At 43.7% G+C, this 19,410-nt stretch overlaps 1 protein-coding gene and 1 non-coding gene across 2 annotated transcripts in view; one reads left to right on the top strand and one right to left on the bottom strand.

Annotated features, from left to right (window-relative positions):
• Positions 1–10,545, top strand: part of GAB1 (GRB2 associated binding protein 1) — a 118,201-nt gene extending 107,656 nt beyond the window's left edge. The window contains exons 8-11 of the mRNA XM_049770872.1: positions 761–854; positions 3,705–3,828; positions 5,413–5,535; positions 10,089–10,545. Of these exons, the coding sequence (XP_049626829.1) occupies positions 761–854; positions 3,705–3,828; positions 5,413–5,535; positions 10,089–10,247 (500 nt within the window). The 3' untranslated portion in view covers positions 10,248–10,545. The remainder of the gene's footprint in view (positions 1–760; positions 855–3,704; positions 3,829–5,412; positions 5,536–10,088) is intronic.
• An 8,670-nt stretch (positions 10,546–19,215) lies between these two features.
• LOC126005418 (U2 spliceosomal RNA) lies at positions 19,216–19,410 on the bottom strand. Its single transcript, XR_007494517.1, has one exon. It is a non-coding gene; the product is annotated as a U2 spliceosomal RNA (small nuclear RNA).

Below are 19,410 nucleotides of genomic sequence, written 5' to 3'. Positions count from 1 at the left end.
TAGCTCATTTTTTGGGGGGAAAAAGTTTGTTTTGACTTTTAGGAGAAGAACAGAGAATTCTAGTATGTTCCAGCACATTGTCAATATGTAAAGACCACTGGGAGCTATAAAAGCCATTTTAATTTGATAAAGGGCATTTGTTGTCAAATCAACTGAGGAGATTGTGACCTTTTCTCAGAGCTGAGTTTGAGTGTAAAGAAAAATGAGTTTTGTTTTGAGACTGCGCATGCATTGATTGAAATTTTTTTGCTTTTGGTTTTAGTAGACTTTTGTGTTTGAAACTTTTTATGCATCATTTTATATGTGTAATTGTATAAATGATTTGAGTATGAAAGAATATATGTATATCTTTTCTCAGAGCTTAAATCTTCCTACTTGACAACAAAATGAATGAAACAATACTAGTGGAAATAAAAAAGTATATGTCAAGGACTCGGGAACAAAAAAAAAGTATAAATCAACTCTACAGGAATTGGCTGGCATAATTTATTTAGGAACACCATAAAATATTTGCTCCAATTAAGAAGCACTGTGCTATCCTAGAGCTTTTAAACTCTGAGTCCATTCTCTTAAAATATCTGATGTCACTTTTGCCACTAATTATGTCAGTTTGTATATTGGGCAAATCACAGAACATCCACAAAGCTCATTTGATGTATGAAACTAGATGCTTTTAGGTGGAATCCGGCAATGACAGAGAGAATCTTACTGTACTTTTCTAATTTCTTGACACTAAATGGCCCTTTTCTCTCTTTTTCAGCCAAGCCAGCACCCTTAGAAATAAAGCCTTTTTCAGAATGGGAAGAATTACAAGCTCCAGTCAGATCTCCCATCACTCGGACTTTTGCTCGAGAGTAAGTCGATATTATGTGTCTTCATTTCTAGTTAAGATGGAAGACCTAGAAATACAGTTGTTTTTTGTTTTTTTTTTTTTGGTTTTTGGTTTTTGGGCCACACCTGGTTACACTCAGGGTTTTCAGAAATCACTCCTGACTTCAGGGTTCCATATGGGACACAGGGAATTGAACCAGGTTCGTCCTGGGTCAGCCACGTGCAAGGCAAATGCCCTACTGCTGTGCTATTGCTCAGGTCCCTAGAAACGTAGTTTTAAGGAATAGTCTGGGAATCCCTCTTTTGAAGTTCAGTGCTCTCAGAATTCATTTATTTTGTTGTTTTGTTTTTGTTTTGTTTTGGAGCCACACCTGGCAGCATGCAGGAATCACTCCTGGCTGACTCGGGACTTGATGGGATGCTGGAGTTCGAATCTGCTGTGCTATCACTCCAGCCCCCAGAATCCTTTTTATCTCCTGGCTATTGTACTTACGTGTAAGGTGCTGCTAAGAACATAGGCGCCTCTGTCTTTTCGAAGGAATGTTTTTCTCTAATTCTTAGTAGAAGGACAGGAACAGAGTCCGATGTTTTCACTAATCTTGGTGAGAAGAACATAACGGAGGAATGGAAGACTTGAAGGGCTTTGAAATTGTTTAGGGAACAGAGCCAAGGGATCTTTGAAAGCTAAAACCAATAGAGGAACTGCTATGAGAAGCCTGGGACCAGACTACAGTATTACCACATAGGAACTGGAGCAATAGCACAGCAGGGAGGGCATTTGCCTTGCATGAGCCAACTCAGGTTTGATCTCTGGCATCCTATTTGGTTCCCTCAAGCCTACCAGGAGTTATTTCTGAGTGCAGAGCCAGGAGTAGCCTGAACACTGCCAGGTGTGGCCCAGAAATCTAAAAAGAAAAAGAAAAAAACGTTGAGTCAAATAGAAAACAAACTACCAACTTCTTTTCATAGGGAAGTACCATTTTCCTTCACCAGTCTGTCTCTGTCTCCCCCACAACCCCCAAGGCTGCCAGGAGTAATTCCTGAGTATTGCCGGGTATGGTCCAAAAATAAAACAAACAAACAAACAAACAAACAGAAACATGTCTCGGGGCCTGAATGTTAGCACAGCAGTAGGGCATTTGCCTCGCATGCAGCAACCCAGGTTGGACCCGGTTTCATCCCTGGCATCCCATATGGTCCCCTGAGTCTGCCAAGAGCGATTTCTGAGTGCAGAGCCAGGAGTAATTCCTGACCCTTGCTGTATGTGGCCCCAAACCCCCACTCCCAAATAAAATAAAACATATCTCTTCACTTCAAATACAGCGAATTTCCACAGATGTAACATGACCATAGAAGCAAAAGTTCCTTGGGGGGGGGGGAGGTTCAGTCATTTTATTTATATATTTATTTATTGGTGTTTGGGCCACATCTGGTAGCGCTTGGGTTTCTCCTGGCTCTGCCCTCAAAACTCCTTCTAACTATATGGGATACTGAGAATTGAACCCTGGTTGGCGGCATGTAAGGCAAATGATTCAATTAACCACTGCACTCTGGCCCCTCGGGAATTTTAAAGAATGTGACGGAGCCAGAAATCTGAGAGCCAGTGATCTAGAAAGTGATGTTGTTTGGGGGGGGGGGGGTATTTTAATCCAAGTTTATCTCAAGATCTAAAGGGACATGGAGAGAGGGTGTGGAGTCACACGTCTGTGTGGGATCCAGGGTCCAAATTTACTCTTGTGTGTGTGAGAGAGCCCTGGAGCTCGGGGTGGTGGTGATTATCTCATACATTTGAGGCACCAAAGATTACACCAGATCTGCCCTGGGCTCTTCTGAAGCACCTCAGCTGATTTTGGGCACTTCTGCCTGGGGCCTTGTCAAAGCAGATAGTCCCACATGGTAGCACCTCAGCAGGTGGGGTTGGAACCCACACATCTGTGGGTGCTGCAGCATGTCTGGCCTCGATGTGTTCCATGTGAGCCTGGTGGCACCTGCCAGTGTCAACGTGCCTCTCTACTGAGCCATCTTCCGCTTCCCTCCGGATTCTTTTAATTTTTTTCCTGTGGGAGTTGGGTGCAAAGGGGGCCTGGCTCCTCATCTGGTGATGCATTTTCAACCTGCCCAGTGCTAGATGTGGTGCTGCTGACCATGGTAGTGCCAGGGATCAAATCCACTCAGGTGCTTACAAGACATGTGCCCTAAACCCCAACACCCTTAGATTTTTTTTTCTTCATGCTGTGTTTTTAGTTTTGTTTTGGGGGGACTATACCCAGCAGTGTTCAGGGCTTATTCCTGGCTTTGCACTCAGGAATTAATCCTAGCAGTGCTCGTGGGACCATATGGAATCAAATTAAGGTCATCTGTGTACAAGGCAAAAGCGCCTTTCTTATCGGCTGTACTATCTCTTCTACTGGTCCCCCATTTCATTTGTTTTATTTTTGAGTCATATCCAGCAGTGGTCGAGGGTTACTCCAGATTCTGCACTCAGGAGTCACTCCTGGCAGGCTCTGGAGACCATATGGAATGCTGGGGATTGAACCCGGATCAGCCATGTGCAAGGCAAACTGCATACTTGGCTGTGGTATGGCTTTAGCGCCTCAATTTTATTCCTCAGAATAGAAATCTTCTTAAGCTCTGTTTTACGTCCTCCATCTTTCCAGTGACTCGCTATATTTCCTTGTGCTTTCTCATGAGATGAGTTGATCCTTGCCTCACTTACAAGGGAATGTGTCTTAATAGCTATGAGACAGATGACTTTCTTGTCTGTGACCTGAGCATTGACATCGGTTAGTCACCTTGACTAACCTTGACAGTGAGCTCTGGATTTCTGCCTGGGCTCATCCAGGCGTCCGTCCGTGACATGGTTCTCTACTCAGCTCCTCCAGGTTCCCGCTGTCCCCAAGACCAGATTCCGTGCACAGCACCACCTCCAGCAGCGACTCACATGATAGTGAAGAGAATTATGTCCCCATGAACCCGAACCTATCAGCCGAGGACTCGGTAGGTGCAACCCCCTGGACATCACTTCTACCCACCCTTCTTCCAGACCAGAAACCGTCCCATCCCATCCTCTGTGCTTCAGTGCAGAGGCTAGCAAAAAATCCTGCAGTGGTTTCTTATAAAGAAGATCCTAAGGCAGTGTGCTCTTTCAAGGTCTAAAAAACACATATGATGTGATTAGTTAAAAATCATAGACATGGGGCTGGAGCAGAGAGGGCACTTGTTTTACATGCAGCTGACCCAGGTTTGATCTCTGGCATCCCGTATGGTCCTCCAAGCCTGCCAGAAGTGATTCCTGAGAGCTGTAGTTCATTACCTCAAGCACACACCCTGTTTTAACACCCTGAGCACTCATTCTTGCTTTCCCTAATCCCCTTACTCTGTCTTCCCTAAACACAGAAGCACAAATGCTGTTGTAATATCCTCTCACATCCTCCCTGATTAGATGACACAGAGTCCACATCTTACTCATAATATATATCCATTTCTCACCTAAAATAGACAGAGTTACTCTCCCAAGTGGCTATTTTTGAGTGCTCTATTCAACTGAGATCTGACCTTACCAGTAACTTCTACATCCAATAATTCTGACCTCACTAGTGACTTCTACATCGTGGGATCTGACCATATCCATCTCATTTACACAGTACCAGGAGTAAGCCCTGAATAATACCAGGTGTTGCCCAAAATTGGGGGGGAAAATATATATATATATCAGGCGCTGGAAAGATAGCACAGTAGTAGGGTGTTTACCTTGCTCGCAGTTGATCCAGGGCAGATGACGGTTCTAATCCCGGCATCTCATATGGTCCCCTGAGCCTGCCAAGAGTGATTTCTGAGCACAGAGCCAGGAGTAACCCTTGAGCACCACTGGACGTGACAGAGAGAGAGAGAGAGAGAGAGAGAGAGAGAGAGAGAGAGAGAGAGAGAGAGAGAGAGAGAGAGGAAGGAAGGAGGGAGGGAGGGAGGGAGGGAGGGAGGGAGGAAGGAAGGAAGGGAGGGAAGGAGGGAGGGAGGGAGGGAGGGAGGGAGGGAGGGAGGGAGGGAGGGAGGGAGGGAGGGAGGGAGAAGGAAAAGATCACAGGCTTTTTCTAATTCTGTTACTGTTTTCTTTCTTGGTGAGAGATTGCTGCCTCATTGTGCAGTGCTTAGGGCCTATTCCTGGTTCTGTGCTCAGGAGTTACCGCTGTTGGTGCTCAGGGACCATATGCACTACCAGTGATTGAACCAGAGTCAGCTGCCTTCAAACCAACTGCTTATCTCCCCTGCCCCCTTTACATGCACACATTATCTATGCTTACATCTGCTACATTATTTCTAATTATATGTTATTTAATTTCTTACCGTTATTTGGATTTGGGGATGCTCAGGTCACACCTGGTTCTGGGCTCAAAAATCACTCTTGGCAGTGCTCAGGGGACCCTCTAGGATGCCAGGAATGAATCTGGATCAGCTGCATGCAAGACAAACACCACCCCTGCAGTGCTATGGCTCCAGCTCCACTATTAGTATTTGGAAGCTAAAACTTGGACTTGGGTGGTTCTGGCATGATTGACAGTAGCTTTTCTTGCCTTCCTCCTTCAGAATCTTTTCGGTGGTAGCAGCCTTGATGGAGGCAGCAGCCCAATGATCAAGCCCAAAGGAGACAAGCAAGTGGAGTACCTGGACCTTGATCTAGACTCTGCGAAATCCACGCCCCCGAGGAAGGTCAGTGAACCCCCCACCCCACACATCCCTGTCTCCTTTAGGGCAGTGGGTGAGTTCGATCTTTTGTCAAATGTAGGCAAGTCTAATCTTCGTGGCCTCTTCCTACATTACAAAGGAGCAGAGTTTTAGAGACTCAAGACTTCATGGTTTTTCCTTTCTGACACTTAACCTAGTTTCCATGGAGAAGCTGACTGTAGAGATCACGAAGACTTCCTTGTCCTGCTTTTTCATTCTTTCTGGTGCTGGATTTTGTTTGTTTGTTTGTTTGTTTGTTTTTGTGGGGATGGGGCATACCTTGCAGCACTTGGACAGCAAGGAGTCCCTTTGGCATGCATGTGTATAGGGCCCTGGCAGAATCTGGGGAGCACCAACTTGGGTGCTGGTTTATTCATTTTAGGTCACACTAGGCAGTTTCTCAGGGTTTACTCCTGGCTCTGTGCTTAGGGATCATTCCTGGCTGAGTTCAGGGGACTGGATGCAGTGCCAGAGATGGAACCCAGCAGACCTCATGCAAAACAAAAATATTTTACCTGCTGTATTATCACTCCAGCCCCCTTACGCAGTATTTTTATCCAACATTTCTGACTTTCCTTTCGTTGGACTCAAAATTGTATCACTTAATTTTAGTAGAGACTGTGTTCAGTTTTACTTTCTTCCTTCTTTAAATCCCTCTTGAACTTTCCTCGTTTTTTCTAGTTTTCCTTCCTCCTGAAATGCATCTTTAGAAGTTCCTTTTGCTGCTTGTAAATTCTTGCTATTTCTGCTGGAAAAATTGCTTCATAATTTCACCCTTCTCCTTGAGAAAGTGTAAGGTTTAGGCTGCATTTTTGTCTTGTTTTGGCCCATACTGGGATGTGCTCAGGGGATACTCTCAGCTCTGTGTTAGGGGGTCACTCCATGCAATGCCTGGGGGAGGATTTGTCTTGTTGTGGATCAAATGAGGCCTCCTGCCACCGCCCTTTGACAGACCCCAGCCACGTTCCCAGGTCTCATATGATGGAGAAGAGGCAGTTGTGCCCTACCTACCTCTCATTGCTCAGTGGCCTAGTCTCCTCTTAGCCTGGCTGTCATTTCTGTGTTGGTGATTTGATTTTACTCTTTTTTTTTTTTCTTTTTTTGTTTCTTTGGGCCACACCCGGTGACACTTAGGGGTTACTCCTGGCTATGTGCTCAGAAGTCGCTCCTGGCTTGGGGGACCATATGGGACACCGGGGGATTGAACCGAGGTCAGTCCTAGGCTAGCACAGGCAAGGCAGACACCTTACCTCTAGCGCCAACGCACCGGCCCTTGATTTTTCTCTCTGGCTAACTCAACACCTGCTCTGTGTCTTTGCCTTTTTGCAAGTTTGCTACAATGTGCTTAGACCCCAGGCAGATGTTTTTATCTTGTTTTAGTAAAAGTGGTGCTGCCTTTATTTCTGGATGCATTGGGTTATTTCATTGGTTTTAAAGAGGTCTTTGTCTTAATCTTCCTGAATATTCCTCCTGCATTGAGCTTTCTCTCTCAGAGGTTTCCAAACAGAAGTCAGCTGGAAATTCTCACTCTGCTTTTTGACTCTTACCAGGCTTGCCTTTTCTCTCCCTGTCTGGGGTCCTCTCTTGGACCATTCTTTTTTGTTTGTTTGTTTTTGAGTTACATTACTTGATTCTTGGTACTGCTCATCATGGTTTCCTAGACACATTTGATGATCTTCATGTTACTCAACAAGGTCACCTCATCTCAGTCGTCAGGGCCCATTTGTAGACTCCTTGTTTCAGTTCCCTTTTGTTTCATTTTGGTTTGGGTTGGTATTTTTTTTGGGGGGGGGCGGTTCTAGGCCACACCCAGTGACCCTCAGGGATTACAACTGGCTATGTGTTCAGAAATCACTCCTGGCTTGGGGGACCATATGGGGAATGCCCATTCTTCTGAGGCCTGTGCCATGTCTTTATGTCAATGTTCAGGGTGTAAGGTCTCACTGCACTACAAGATTTGTGTGTTCCCATTTCTATTAGATAAGAACTTATTGGTATGTATAGTATTTTCCCATGTTAGTGTGCCTACGCAAACAAGATATAAAGCCACGTGGTGCTATCAGATATATGGGGGCATAAGAGCATTTCCAACAAGACCCATGACTTGGTTCAAACATAAGTATTAAACTGAGGGATTCTTTCACACCAAATTCCATATTGAGCAGTTCACAAAGAGAAGATAAAAAATATGGGGGAGGAGATCATCACTGTATAAGAAAGTATTCAGCAAAAGTTATAGCCGTCAAAGAAAACACCCATAAAATGTTGAAAAGATATGTGTCCTTTTTATGCCTTTTAAAATAGTTGGGTGGGTGTTAACTCCAGGGCACCACTTTGGTCTGTGACTTAGGACTCAACAGTACTTAAGTTAGAAAGGGTAAAAAAGGAGTAATGATGATAGGAGTTAAAGAAGTTAAAGAGAAATATGTACTTATGAAGGGGTATGCAAAAGATCAGAGTACAAAATGGACATTCTGCATACATAAAAACATAATTCAATGATAGTGAGTACTATTAATGTTTCTTTGAGAGTACTATTAATGTTTCTTGTGAGAGTACTATTAATGTTTCTTGTACGCGCGGGGGCCGCGCGGTTTTGAAAATATAGACTGGACAGAGATTACCAGTGCCAGCCAAACCTCCTCCTGCTAGACTCCCGGCTCCCAGGAAGGAGAGATCATTCAAGAAGCTGGGAGACCACAAGTTCAGAGCCCCACCCAGACCCTCCCTAAGGAGCTGCATGGATAATGGGGGAAGTCCTAGGGTACCTTCAAGCTCCACCAAGGGACCCAACTCACCGGCTTGCCCAGGCATGTGGCCCGGGGAAGCCCTGGAGATCTGGAGCAAGGCGGTAGAGGGGCACTGGGGTTACCCAAGAGGGGGACCATATGGGATGCTGAGGATCGAATCCAGGCCCATGCTGGGTCAGCTGTGTGCAAGGCAAACACTCTACCGTTGTGCTATCACTCCGGTTTGTTTTTTGGGTCACAGCCTATGAGTTACTCTTGGCTCTGCTCAAGAGTCTGGTGCTCCTAGGGACTATAGGGGATGTCAAGGATTGAACCTCCGTCGAACACTGGGAAAACAAACATCCTCTTCGCTGTGCTATTGCTCCAATCCTCTTTTTTTTTTTTTTTTTTTTTAAATTGGGCCTTGAAAGAAACCCATGAGCTTTCCAGGATATCTAATACAAAAAAAATATCTTCCTACCAAGTTCCCAATAAGAAGTCCTTGCGGGTTCATGCTGGTCCTTCCTGCTCACTGCCTTCACATCTTGTTTTCTCTGTGTGTCTCTGACCTCCTCTGGATGTGCTCATTTGCCTATCGGTATCCGGTGCGCCTGGGTCTCAGCTCTTAAGGTTCCAACTCTGAGGACCTGAAAGAGCTTCCAGGAAGGGCCAGAGAGGGGATTCCAGGTAAAAAGGCACCTGTCCACCCTGCTGCTCTGACCCACATCTCCTCTACAATGAATCTTCATTGATTTCTCCTCATATGAAGTCAAAGGGAAAGGCCCTGGACAGTTAAGAAAGGGCTGCTGTTTCACTGAAATGCCTATTCTCTTGTGATCCATTAGGATTCTGGAGTGTGTGTACATGCGTGGCTGTGCGTGTGTGTGTGTGTGTGTGTGTGTGTGTGTGTGTGTGTGTGAGTGATATTTCTTTTCGAAGACCAAATTTTGCTTGGGAACACAAGCAAATGATGGGAATTTTCTCCCCATTTGCTTTTGGTTTTTATAATTTATTTAAGCACCATGGTTACAAAATTGTTCTTGATTGAGTTTTAGTCCTAGGATGTCCACCACTTTTTACCAGTGCAATTTCCTGCCACCAGTGTTCCCAGTTTCCCTCCCTCCCCCCTGCTTCTATGGCAGGCATTTTACTTCACTCTTTCTCTCATTTTACTTCTTTCTCTCTGTCTCTCTCCCTTTTTGACCTTGTGGTTTGTACTATTGTTACTAAAAGGGTACCATACATTATCACTTTATCCCCTTTCAGCACCCAGTTCTTGTCCAGAGTGATCATTCCCAACTCTCATTGTCACAGTGCCTCAATGGCGAACCTATGGCATGCATGCCAGCTGGGGCATGTGAAGGCCTCCTTGCAGCTGGCATGCGGGAAGGTCCGTAATTAAGATATGCGAGTGTACCAGTGTCTGCTTTGCAGCTTACCTGGCCACAGGGCCGGACTGGCCATTGGGAGGACTGGGCATTGTGTGGCAGTTTGAGCACTTGGGTTCAAAAGGTTAGCCATCACTGATAGTGGTTCATTCTCTGCCCTAACTTCACTCCCTTGAAGTTTGTGGCAAATTTTCTATCATGGGCTGGCCCTCCTGGTTCTCAATTTCACATTACTAGCCAGCTGTTAGGAAAAATGAAGTCATGAAATTTACTTATATGTGGATGAATCTGGTCCGGAGAGTATTATGCTGAGTGAAATGAGTCAGAGGGAGAGTGATAGACATAGAATAATTGTACTCATTTGTGGGATTTAAGAAAAATAAGAGAGTGTGGTAATAATATTCCTCTTTGCTTTTCTTAGCAAAAGAGCAGTGGTTCGGGCAGCAGTGTGGCTGACGAGCGGGTGGATTACGTGATGGTGGACAAGGAGAAGACGCTAGCCCTGAAGAGTACCCGTGAAGCCTGGACCGATGGGCGACAGTCCACAGAGTCAGAGACACCCACCAAGAGTGTGAAGTGACAATGCTGTAATAGTCACTACTCTTCACAAGCAAAGCCTGGGGTGATGGGGACCCAGGTGGTGGCCGATGATGGTGGGGTTTCCCCTGCTGCTCTGTCATCCGGGTCCTATCTGGATGGGGCTGACTTCCCTGGACCTGCCAGACACGCATCATCCAATGGCTGAGACTGTACCTGGTGCTTCATGGTGTCTGAACAGTTCATCGTGTACATAATCGGGGAGACGGCTGCTCTGTGGAGCCCCCGAAAACCCTTTGTTTCTAAGCTAACATACTTTGGAGTATTATTCTCTTCATGCACTTTTTGGTTGTGTTTTCATTTTTTCCACTTAAAACTTGGGTGTATTCCCAAGCTCTCCCTAACATCATTCCTTTGGGAGTTCTTTGTTTCTCCATAACAACACTGGGTAACTAAGCTCCTTTCAGACCCAGACCCTGTTCTTTAAACTCGAAACACTAGTGGAAAGGAGAAGCGCTTTCACCATTGGGCTCCCTGCCCTGCTGACTGACTGTCATCCTTCGGGAGATTGCATGGGGATTTGGGAGCTTCTGTACATCTCCAATAGGCCGAGACAAGGCTGGATGGCCTGGTGTCACCGCCTGCTTCTCTGGCTCCAGTGCATTTAGTTTTCTCTGGTAGAACTTTGTTCGACTTTTGACAAGTGACAGTGTTTTTCCTTCATCAATGAGGCTGCAGGTGGGAGGTGTTTGAAAAAGCAGCATTGCACTTAACAAGCAGGACAACCCCCTGGCAACCCGACTGGGTGACATGCTTCGCATTTGTTAACACATATTAAACTGTTTGCAAAATGTAGATTTGACAACTAATCAGGTACGGACAGGGCACTGCCATGCTGGCTCACCGATGAGGTTTAGCCGAGGAGCTTTTCATTGTGCTCTCATTGGTGCTGACCTTGGTTTCTGGTTTGGAATGCATGAAGCAGTCGCCAGGCACTGTTTGAGCACTGGACTGTGATTTTTTTAATGAAACAGTAACTCTGATATTGGCTCTCAGAATGAAATTCTATCTCTTGATACCATCAAGTGCCCTCTCTGATCCTTTTTTCAACTTGACTTGATAATTCTTGTTGGCCTTATATTTAAAATCCCTATGCAATGAATATTTTCTATCTGCAGTTAAGAGACAATAATTGTTATATAAGTGATTCTCATGTAGCACCTGCTGCTTTTCCTTAAAAACAAAAACAAAAAAAAATCTTTTTTTAAAGATTTTTTTATACTGTGATTTGAACTCACTGCCCCAATTCAAGAATGAGCAGAGCCTTGCTATAATGTGAAACCTTGTCTTCATGGATTTCTTCTGACCAGATTTCTGAAACCACCATTTCTGTCTCACCCATAATGTGACCCTGTGACACCAACATCAAAAACACTAATTCTAGTTAGTAAGACTGCAGCTCCTTACCTTGGCTCTGCAGCATAGTTTAGAGAGCAGATATGATTGTTTGGTTTCTTTGTTTGTTATTCAGTGTTGGGGCTCCAGCCAGCAGTGCTCAAGGGTTACTCCTGGCTCTGTGCTCAGAAATTGCCCCTGGCAAGCTCTGGATCATATGGGATGCTGGGGATAGAACCAAGTCAGCTTCATGCAAGGCAAATGCCCTGCCCACTGTATTATCCCTCCAGCCTTCCCCTTCCCCTGCCTTTTTGTAAATTCACTAACACAATCTTTTATGTATTGAGTTGAAACTTATTCACAGGCTTTGGTGCATCTTAGAAGGAAGGAATGTCTGCAGTGAGGAGTGAGCATTTCCAGTCAGAGCTGTAACGTGCAGTCCACTGAACAGGCCCTGATCTCTGTTTCAGGGGCTGTAGTTCTGTACCTCAACAAAGTCAGAGGTCTCTCTCCCCAATCCATGAACCAAAAAAATATGTTTCTAATAAGGCAAATTGTAGACTAGTTCCATTTGACACTTGTAGACTAGTCCCATTTGACACTTTTAAACATTTGCTTCTTTTGAAACAGCAACTGAAAAATCAGAAGTGAGTGGATATTTTTTTGTTTTGTTACTCCTGGCTATGCACTCAGAAATTGCTCCTGGCTTGGGGGACCATATGGGATGCCAGGGGATCGAGGTCCATCCTAGGCTAGTGTGGGCAAAGCAGATGCCTTAGTGCTTGCGCTACCACTCCAGCCCCAGAAGTGGATATTGAGGTGGATTTTTTTTTTAATTAAAAGGAGTGTTTCAGTTGGGTGTGCCAACACTGTTTCATCACAAATCCACAAAAGGAAACTAAAACCATTCAGATGTGCCGTGTACTGTCAAAATAGTTGATATGTAGATACAAAATTGTGTTCCTGGGAGGATGACCCTTATTTTAGGATTGAGAACACAGCAATAACACTATTTAATCTAGAAGAGAACTCTTGCTTTCAAAGTGACTTGCCAGAAAGACTCAGGCAGTTAGGAATTTTCTAGTGTAATTTTTCCTTTAGTTTATCCAAGTTAATTTTTTGTAGAATATTCTAATCTGTAGAAACTTTCCCTGAAGTTTAAGACCAATTCCCATTAAATGTTGTGTTAAGTCAAATTAAAAGACAGTCTCTTAGAAAACTATATTTTTCAAATGCTTTTAGCACTAAATTTTTTAAAATGCAATTTTGTATGATTCTCGTTGAGCATGAAAAAAGACCATTTTATTACTGTAAGTGGGTGGGGTGTTTTGGCGGGGGGATTGGTATTTGGGCCACATCTGACAGTACTCTGGTGACTCGTGGCTTTGCACTCAGGAATTACTCCTGGCTGTACTTGAGGGACCATTGGGATGCCGGGGATCAAACCCAGGTCAGCTGCGTGCAAGGCAAGAGCCTTACCCACTGTACTATCTCTTCGGCCCTTGTAAGTGTATTTTGACTTCACATTTGTGCCAAAGGATCTTAATCCTCAACTAAGAAAATGAATTCTGCATAGCACAGACATGAAACCCTGGATATCTAGGTCATTGGTGAAACATTGGCAGCCAATTTATTTCTCTCCCTTGTGTAATCTTTATGTATAGATCAAGGAAACTTTTATTTGTGCACACTTGAGAAGGTGCAAAGAGTAGCCGGTTTAAATGCACATTTTAGGTTGAATTTGAGATAGCCAGAGAAACATTTCCACAGTTGACACCAAATCAGATTATCCTAATAAAAGTAGTTAGTTCAGAAATAGTTTCTATAACTCTTAGAAAGTTCAGATTATGAAGTTTGGGAAATAATGCATTTATAAGAAAAAAATGTAATCAATCTTTGTGAAACCCCAGATCTCTTCTCAAAACTAGGCTCTGGCCAGGCATAAATTGAAATTCTGTTAGTTAACCAGGAAACAGGGAACAGACTAAAAATCTCTTTCCACACCTGTCCATTTGATCAGGGTTTAACTATCAAAACATTTTGCCTTCAAGAAATCAAAATCCAAAGTGTTGAGTCATTCAAGCTACTGGGCGATAAAATATGGTTTTCGTCTCCACTCTTAGACATTGTCAGCTTTCTTTTTTTTTTTTATCAGTATAAGCTACTGTGAGCATTTTCAAGAATTCCATGAAGGTACTATGAGTATATTGTCTGTTTATATATATATCGTGCTATATTTAATCACAGACGACATTGGAAATAGGAGAACTTGCTCCATACTTTCTTCAGGACGTAAGTCATAATTTCTTCTGAACCCTGTATTTAAGTATAGAAGAAGGTGTTGAAATCAGAAGGTTGACGTCTTTATGTTCAGACATTTTAACTGGAAATGGAACACCACCAGTGTTTATGGTTTGTTTTTCTGAGTGGGAAGCTGTCTGCTCTCCCTTAGCAAGAACAGTGTTTTTTTTGTTTTTTGTTTTTGTTTTTTTTTTACGTTTTGTTAACATTTTCCTCGACGTAGATCATCACCTTCAGCTGTCCCTGAACACTCATGCCTCTTGATTTGTTCTCATTCACAGCCCTGGCGGTCGTGTTTGAAGCGCTGTTCTGTTCATCTCCTGGACTCACTTCTAGGCCTTGTCAGGGATTGTGCATTTGATTGAATCAAGTGGGTGGACTCCCACAGAGAGAGACATATGTCCTAGTACATATGTCTAAGTTTGCTACCAGGGTTTTGTTGAGTCAAGGCCAGTTAATGAGGTCTGCAAGCAGTCAACATATGTCCAACCAACATCCCTTATTTGTAAATCTGTCTATAATTTAAAAGGCAACCCTACGCACCACGTGTCAGTGGATAATCCTTGACCTCAAGACCTTGGTGGCTCCTTGACTTGCTTTGTTTCAGCTGGATCAAGGAAGCACCCTGTTCCTTCAGTTCGAAATAATTCACCCTTCTTTCTAGACATTTCTCTCTTTAGGTTTCAGTCAACTCTGTTTAAGTCCAGGAATGAACATAGCTTCTGCAATTCTTTGTAAAAATGCTTTGAGTTCTTGTAACCAGATCAATCGTTGATAATCACTGCCAATTTCAGTAGGAAGCCTTCTGTATGCCTTTATTCCTTCTTGCACTTGTACTTTTGTAAAGGCCAATTGTAGATATTGTCTGCTACCCAATAAAACTTTTCAAACCATTGTTTTCAATCTGTTTGGATCCAGAGCCTGAATCCATTAGGACAGAGAAGTCTCTGACATATTTTCTACCTGAACCCCAACCCCATTTCTGCCCTTAGCTTGACTTCATGGTCTTCCTTGTGGTGTGTGAGATCTCATTCTTTTTTTTTTTTTTTTGGGGGGGGGTGTCGCACCCAGCAACGCTCAGGGGTTACTCCTGGCTCTACACTCAGATATCGCTCCTGGCAGGCTCAGGGGACCATATGGGATGCTGGTATTCAAACCACCGACTTGCATGCAAACCAAACACCTTACCTCCATGCTATCTCTCCGGCCCGAGATCTCATTCTTTACATGCTCAACTACTAGTCAACCTCAAAGCAGGAAAATCTGACCCCAGGCATAGCTACTTATTCCTGCAGTCAGTACTACCAGGGTTTTGTTGAATAAAAGGCCAGTTAATAGTTCTGCAAGAACCTTCATAATTAAGAAAATGAGAACTGGCCACTTCATATCTAAGGGTTTCAAACATCTCACCCAATAATTACGCTTAACACAATCCTTTGTTATCTCCATTCTGGCACTTAACTAAGCATGTTGGGGGAAGAAGCATGGGGTTATCATTGGGCCACTTTTTTTGTTGTCTCTCTTGTAAGTGGTAAAACATGGGGTATTTGCATCTAGTTCTGATAGACACTTTGAATTGCTATTTGCTTAGAGTTTTATGTCTGTTAATGTATTACTCTATATTTAACAACTGGGTCACTCAGGAAGTGTTTTGTTACTGATAGTTATAGAAAACTTCCATTAGGTTTCCTGTTTTAGTAGGACCCCAAAACATTTTGTTTGGATTTTTCAACTCCATGGGTAACCTCTGGGCTGGGTGCTACAGGATGCACAAGAAATATATTTTCTTTACAGATTAGTATTTGTTCCTTTGAATTCAGAGGTCAGCGTCTCAGCCGTCCCACCCTCTGGCCCTTGAGGTGGGTGAAGGGAAGCAGAATCGCAGGCCCATCTACTGTTAATAGATTGCTTCCTCGGCACTCCTTGTATCTCCCAGTAGTAAAAAAAAATACAAAATTAGTTCATTTATTAATTGTACATATAATTATCATAGATTATATACATGTTCTAGTATACTAAAATATGTACATTACAAAACATACACAAAAATACTATTTGGAACTTAACTAGCTAGGCCTACCTCCCAGTTAGAGGGGGAAATTAGGGAGACACCTAGACCAATCAGATGCAAGACTACTATGTGGTAGGATAGATACATAGGGGACCACATATTCTAGCAGCCCTGGGGGTGAGGGAAGTGGATATGGGAGATACGACAAAAACAGAGGTGAAGGGAAGACAATTTGGTGATGGGAATCCCCCCTGATGTTATGTAAATATTCAACTAAAATATTATTGTCAACATGTAAACCACTATGATCAAAATAAAAATTATATAAAAAAATACAATTTGGGGGGCCACACTCAGCGGTGCTCAGGGGTTACTCCTGGCTCTGTGCTCAGAAATCCTAGGGCCCGGAGTGGTAGCACAACAGTAGGGCGTTTGCTTTGCACATAGCTGACCAAGGACGGACCCAGGTTCTATCCCTGGCATCCCATATGATCCCCCGAGCCAGGAGCGATTTATGAGCACAAAGCCAGAAATAACCCCAGAGCGATGCTGGGTGTGACCCCAAAACAAAAATCCCTCCTGGCAGCTCAGGGTAGGTAATATATGGGATGCCAGGGATCAAACCTGGGTTTGTCCCAGGTCAGCCGTGTGCAAGGCAAGTGCCTTACCCACTGTGCTATCGCTTCAGCCCCCCAAAATAGAATTTTTTAAAAAGGTGAGCTGAAATCTTTTTTTTTTTTTTTGTGAGCTGAAATCTTAAAAATTTTCAAGATAGGGTCCAGAGAGATAGCATGGAGGTAGAGCATTTACCTTGCATGTAGAAGGAAGGTGGTTCAAATCCCGTCATCCTGTGTATCCCCTGAGCCTGCCAAAAGCAATTTCTGAGCATAGAGCCAGGAGTAACCCCTGAGTGCTGCTGGATGTGACCCAAAAACAAAAACAAAAAAAAAATCTATAACAAATATTTGTAAAATGATAACATGACATGGGAGAGTAATTTATTACAAGCTATTGTTGAGCTAGTAAAGGGAAAACTGTCATTATCAGGAAGAATTTCACAGAGTGATAGTGTAGGGGGAAGGGCATTTGTCTTTCAGGCAGCCAACCTGGGTTCAACCCGTGGCATTTTATAAGGTCCCCTGAGCACATCCCACATAGTCTCTGAGTGCAGAGCCAGGAGTAACCCCTGAGCATCACCAGATGTGACAAAAACAAAAACAAAAACAAAAAAAAAAATGATTGAGCTAACAAAAGAGACAGATGTACATTTTTGTTTTGCTTTGGGGCCACTCCCGGCAGCAAACAAGGGTGGCACCCAGGGACTCAGCGCTAAGAAACCTGTCCTGGCTGGCTGAGAGGACTATATAGGGTGCTGGAGATGGAACCTGGGTCGACAGCGTTGAAGGCAAACGTCCTACCCTCTGTGCTATTGCTTGCGCTCACTTATGTACAAGACTTGATGAAGGGGGGAAAATAACATCTCAGGTACAAATGAAAAAGATAAGTGGATTAGATAATATATATATACATATATATATATGTATATATATATATATTGGCTTAAAAGATTAGTCTTCGTCTTCTTGGGAGTTGTAATACCATAGTATAGTATGTGATTCAATAGCATTCACATATGTTTACAAATTTAGCTCTAGGACATCCAAAAAACAAAGCCTAGAAATATATTCATGCTATACATATAAGTAGGGAAACAAAAAGACAAAAAAGAAATGAGGTTTTGGAGTGAGTACAGTGAACGGGTAATTACGGCCTTTAATGTGATGATTTGGTTTTGATCCCTAGCATCCTTTATTGTTCCCAAAGCCCTCCAGGAGTGGTCCCTGGGGGCCACACCAGGAGCGAGCCCTGAGCATTGCTAAGTGTAGCCCAAAACCTAAAAAATGATAAATTTTGTTTTGAATAAAAAATAAAATCACATAACTCACAGCAAAAATAACACAGCAAACTATCTTTCACATGTTGTGCACTTAGTAGCAGAATACATTTACTAAATGGTATTTCTAAGTTTCAGGGTTTTTCTTTCCCCTGGGATTTAAGCATTTTCCAAATGGGTAAATTTAAACAAGCATCAGGCATCTTGGCTAGTTGGTGCCATAGTGCCCTCTAGTGTACAATGTGGAACCTGGTGACAAATTCTGGCACAAAACTTAATAGAAAAGTCTTTCATGGAATTGCAAATGTAAACAGGTCCCTAGAAGCCCTGTAAACTGATACCAGACCTTCAGTTCCTCGGCTATGGTAAGTCCATAGATATTACTTCTCTTTTTTTTTGGGGGGGGGAGGGGTCACACTCGGCAGTGCTCAGGGGAAACTCCTGGCTCCATGCTCAGAAATTGCTCCTGGCAGGCATGGGGGACCATATGGGAAGCCGGATTCTAACTGATGACCTTCTGCATGAAAAGCAAACGCCTTACCTCCATGCTATCTCTTCGGCCCCGATATTACTTCTCTTAATTTGTTAGAGAAAATACTCATAGCTAGAGAGAGGGTGCAGAGTAAAGCACTTGGCCCTGCAAGCAGCCGATCCAGATTTGATCCGTCTTCTAAGTGACCTCTGAATGCAGAGACCAGAGAAAACCCTGAGTACTGCTGAGCAGTGCAAGCGAATGAAGCAAGCAGAGAAGCAAGCAAACTACACCTGCCTTAGTTCCTGTAAATCTGCTTTTGTCTGGACAAGCCTCACCCCCACCCCCTATGTTGTGTCTGGTCAGAATGTTTCTATTGATTGTTATGGTCCACCAAGCCAGGGCGATTTCTGAGCACAGATCCAGGAGTAACCCCTGAGTGCGGCCGGATGTGGCCCTCCAAAACAAAAGGTTTGTTTCTATTGATGGGGCATAGAGGTATAGGGCATTTGTCTTGCACGTGGCAGACCCGGATTAGATCCCGACATTCCATATGGTCCCCCTAACCTGCCAGTAGTGATTTCTGAGCATAGAGCCAGGAGTAAGTAACCCCTGAGCGCCGACAGGTGTGCCCCCCCCCCAAAAAAAAAGAATGTTTCTATTGAGAAGCAATAGCTCTAAAAGTTAGAGCTATAGTTATGCAAAACCAAAGAAGGTACCTGTATGAGTTATTGGCCTGAAAATGTATTATCCATTTTTGGCAATGGGGCCAGGACTTCTGGGGAGGCTTACAACCAGAGATATTGGGATAGAACTAGGGTCATTGCATGCAAGACAAGAGCCAATCCCCTGTACTATATCTCTCCAGCCCTAAATTTTTTGGGGGTGGGCCATACCCAGCAGTGCTCACAGAACCATAAATGATGCAGGGGAGTAAATTAAGGTTGATAAAACCATTTTTTGGTACTGTAATACCAGGTTGATGAGTGGAGTGAATGGAGCAAGCTCCTATTCCAACTCCCTGCTCTAAAAATCCATTTGATAGTACTGTCCTCAGATAGAGGACATATCAGACAGATATTAAACTGATAACAGATACTACACTTTATCTTAGCCAAAAGACAAAAAGGGGT

The sequence above is a fragment of the Suncus etruscus genome, chromosome 3, assembly GCF_024139225.1.
Source record: "Suncus etruscus isolate mSunEtr1 chromosome 3, mSunEtr1.pri.cur, whole genome shotgun sequence".
Taxonomy (NCBI): Eukaryota; Metazoa; Chordata; class Mammalia; order Eulipotyphla; family Soricidae; genus Suncus; species Suncus etruscus.
This window is presented reverse-complemented; position numbering and strand designations above follow the sequence as displayed.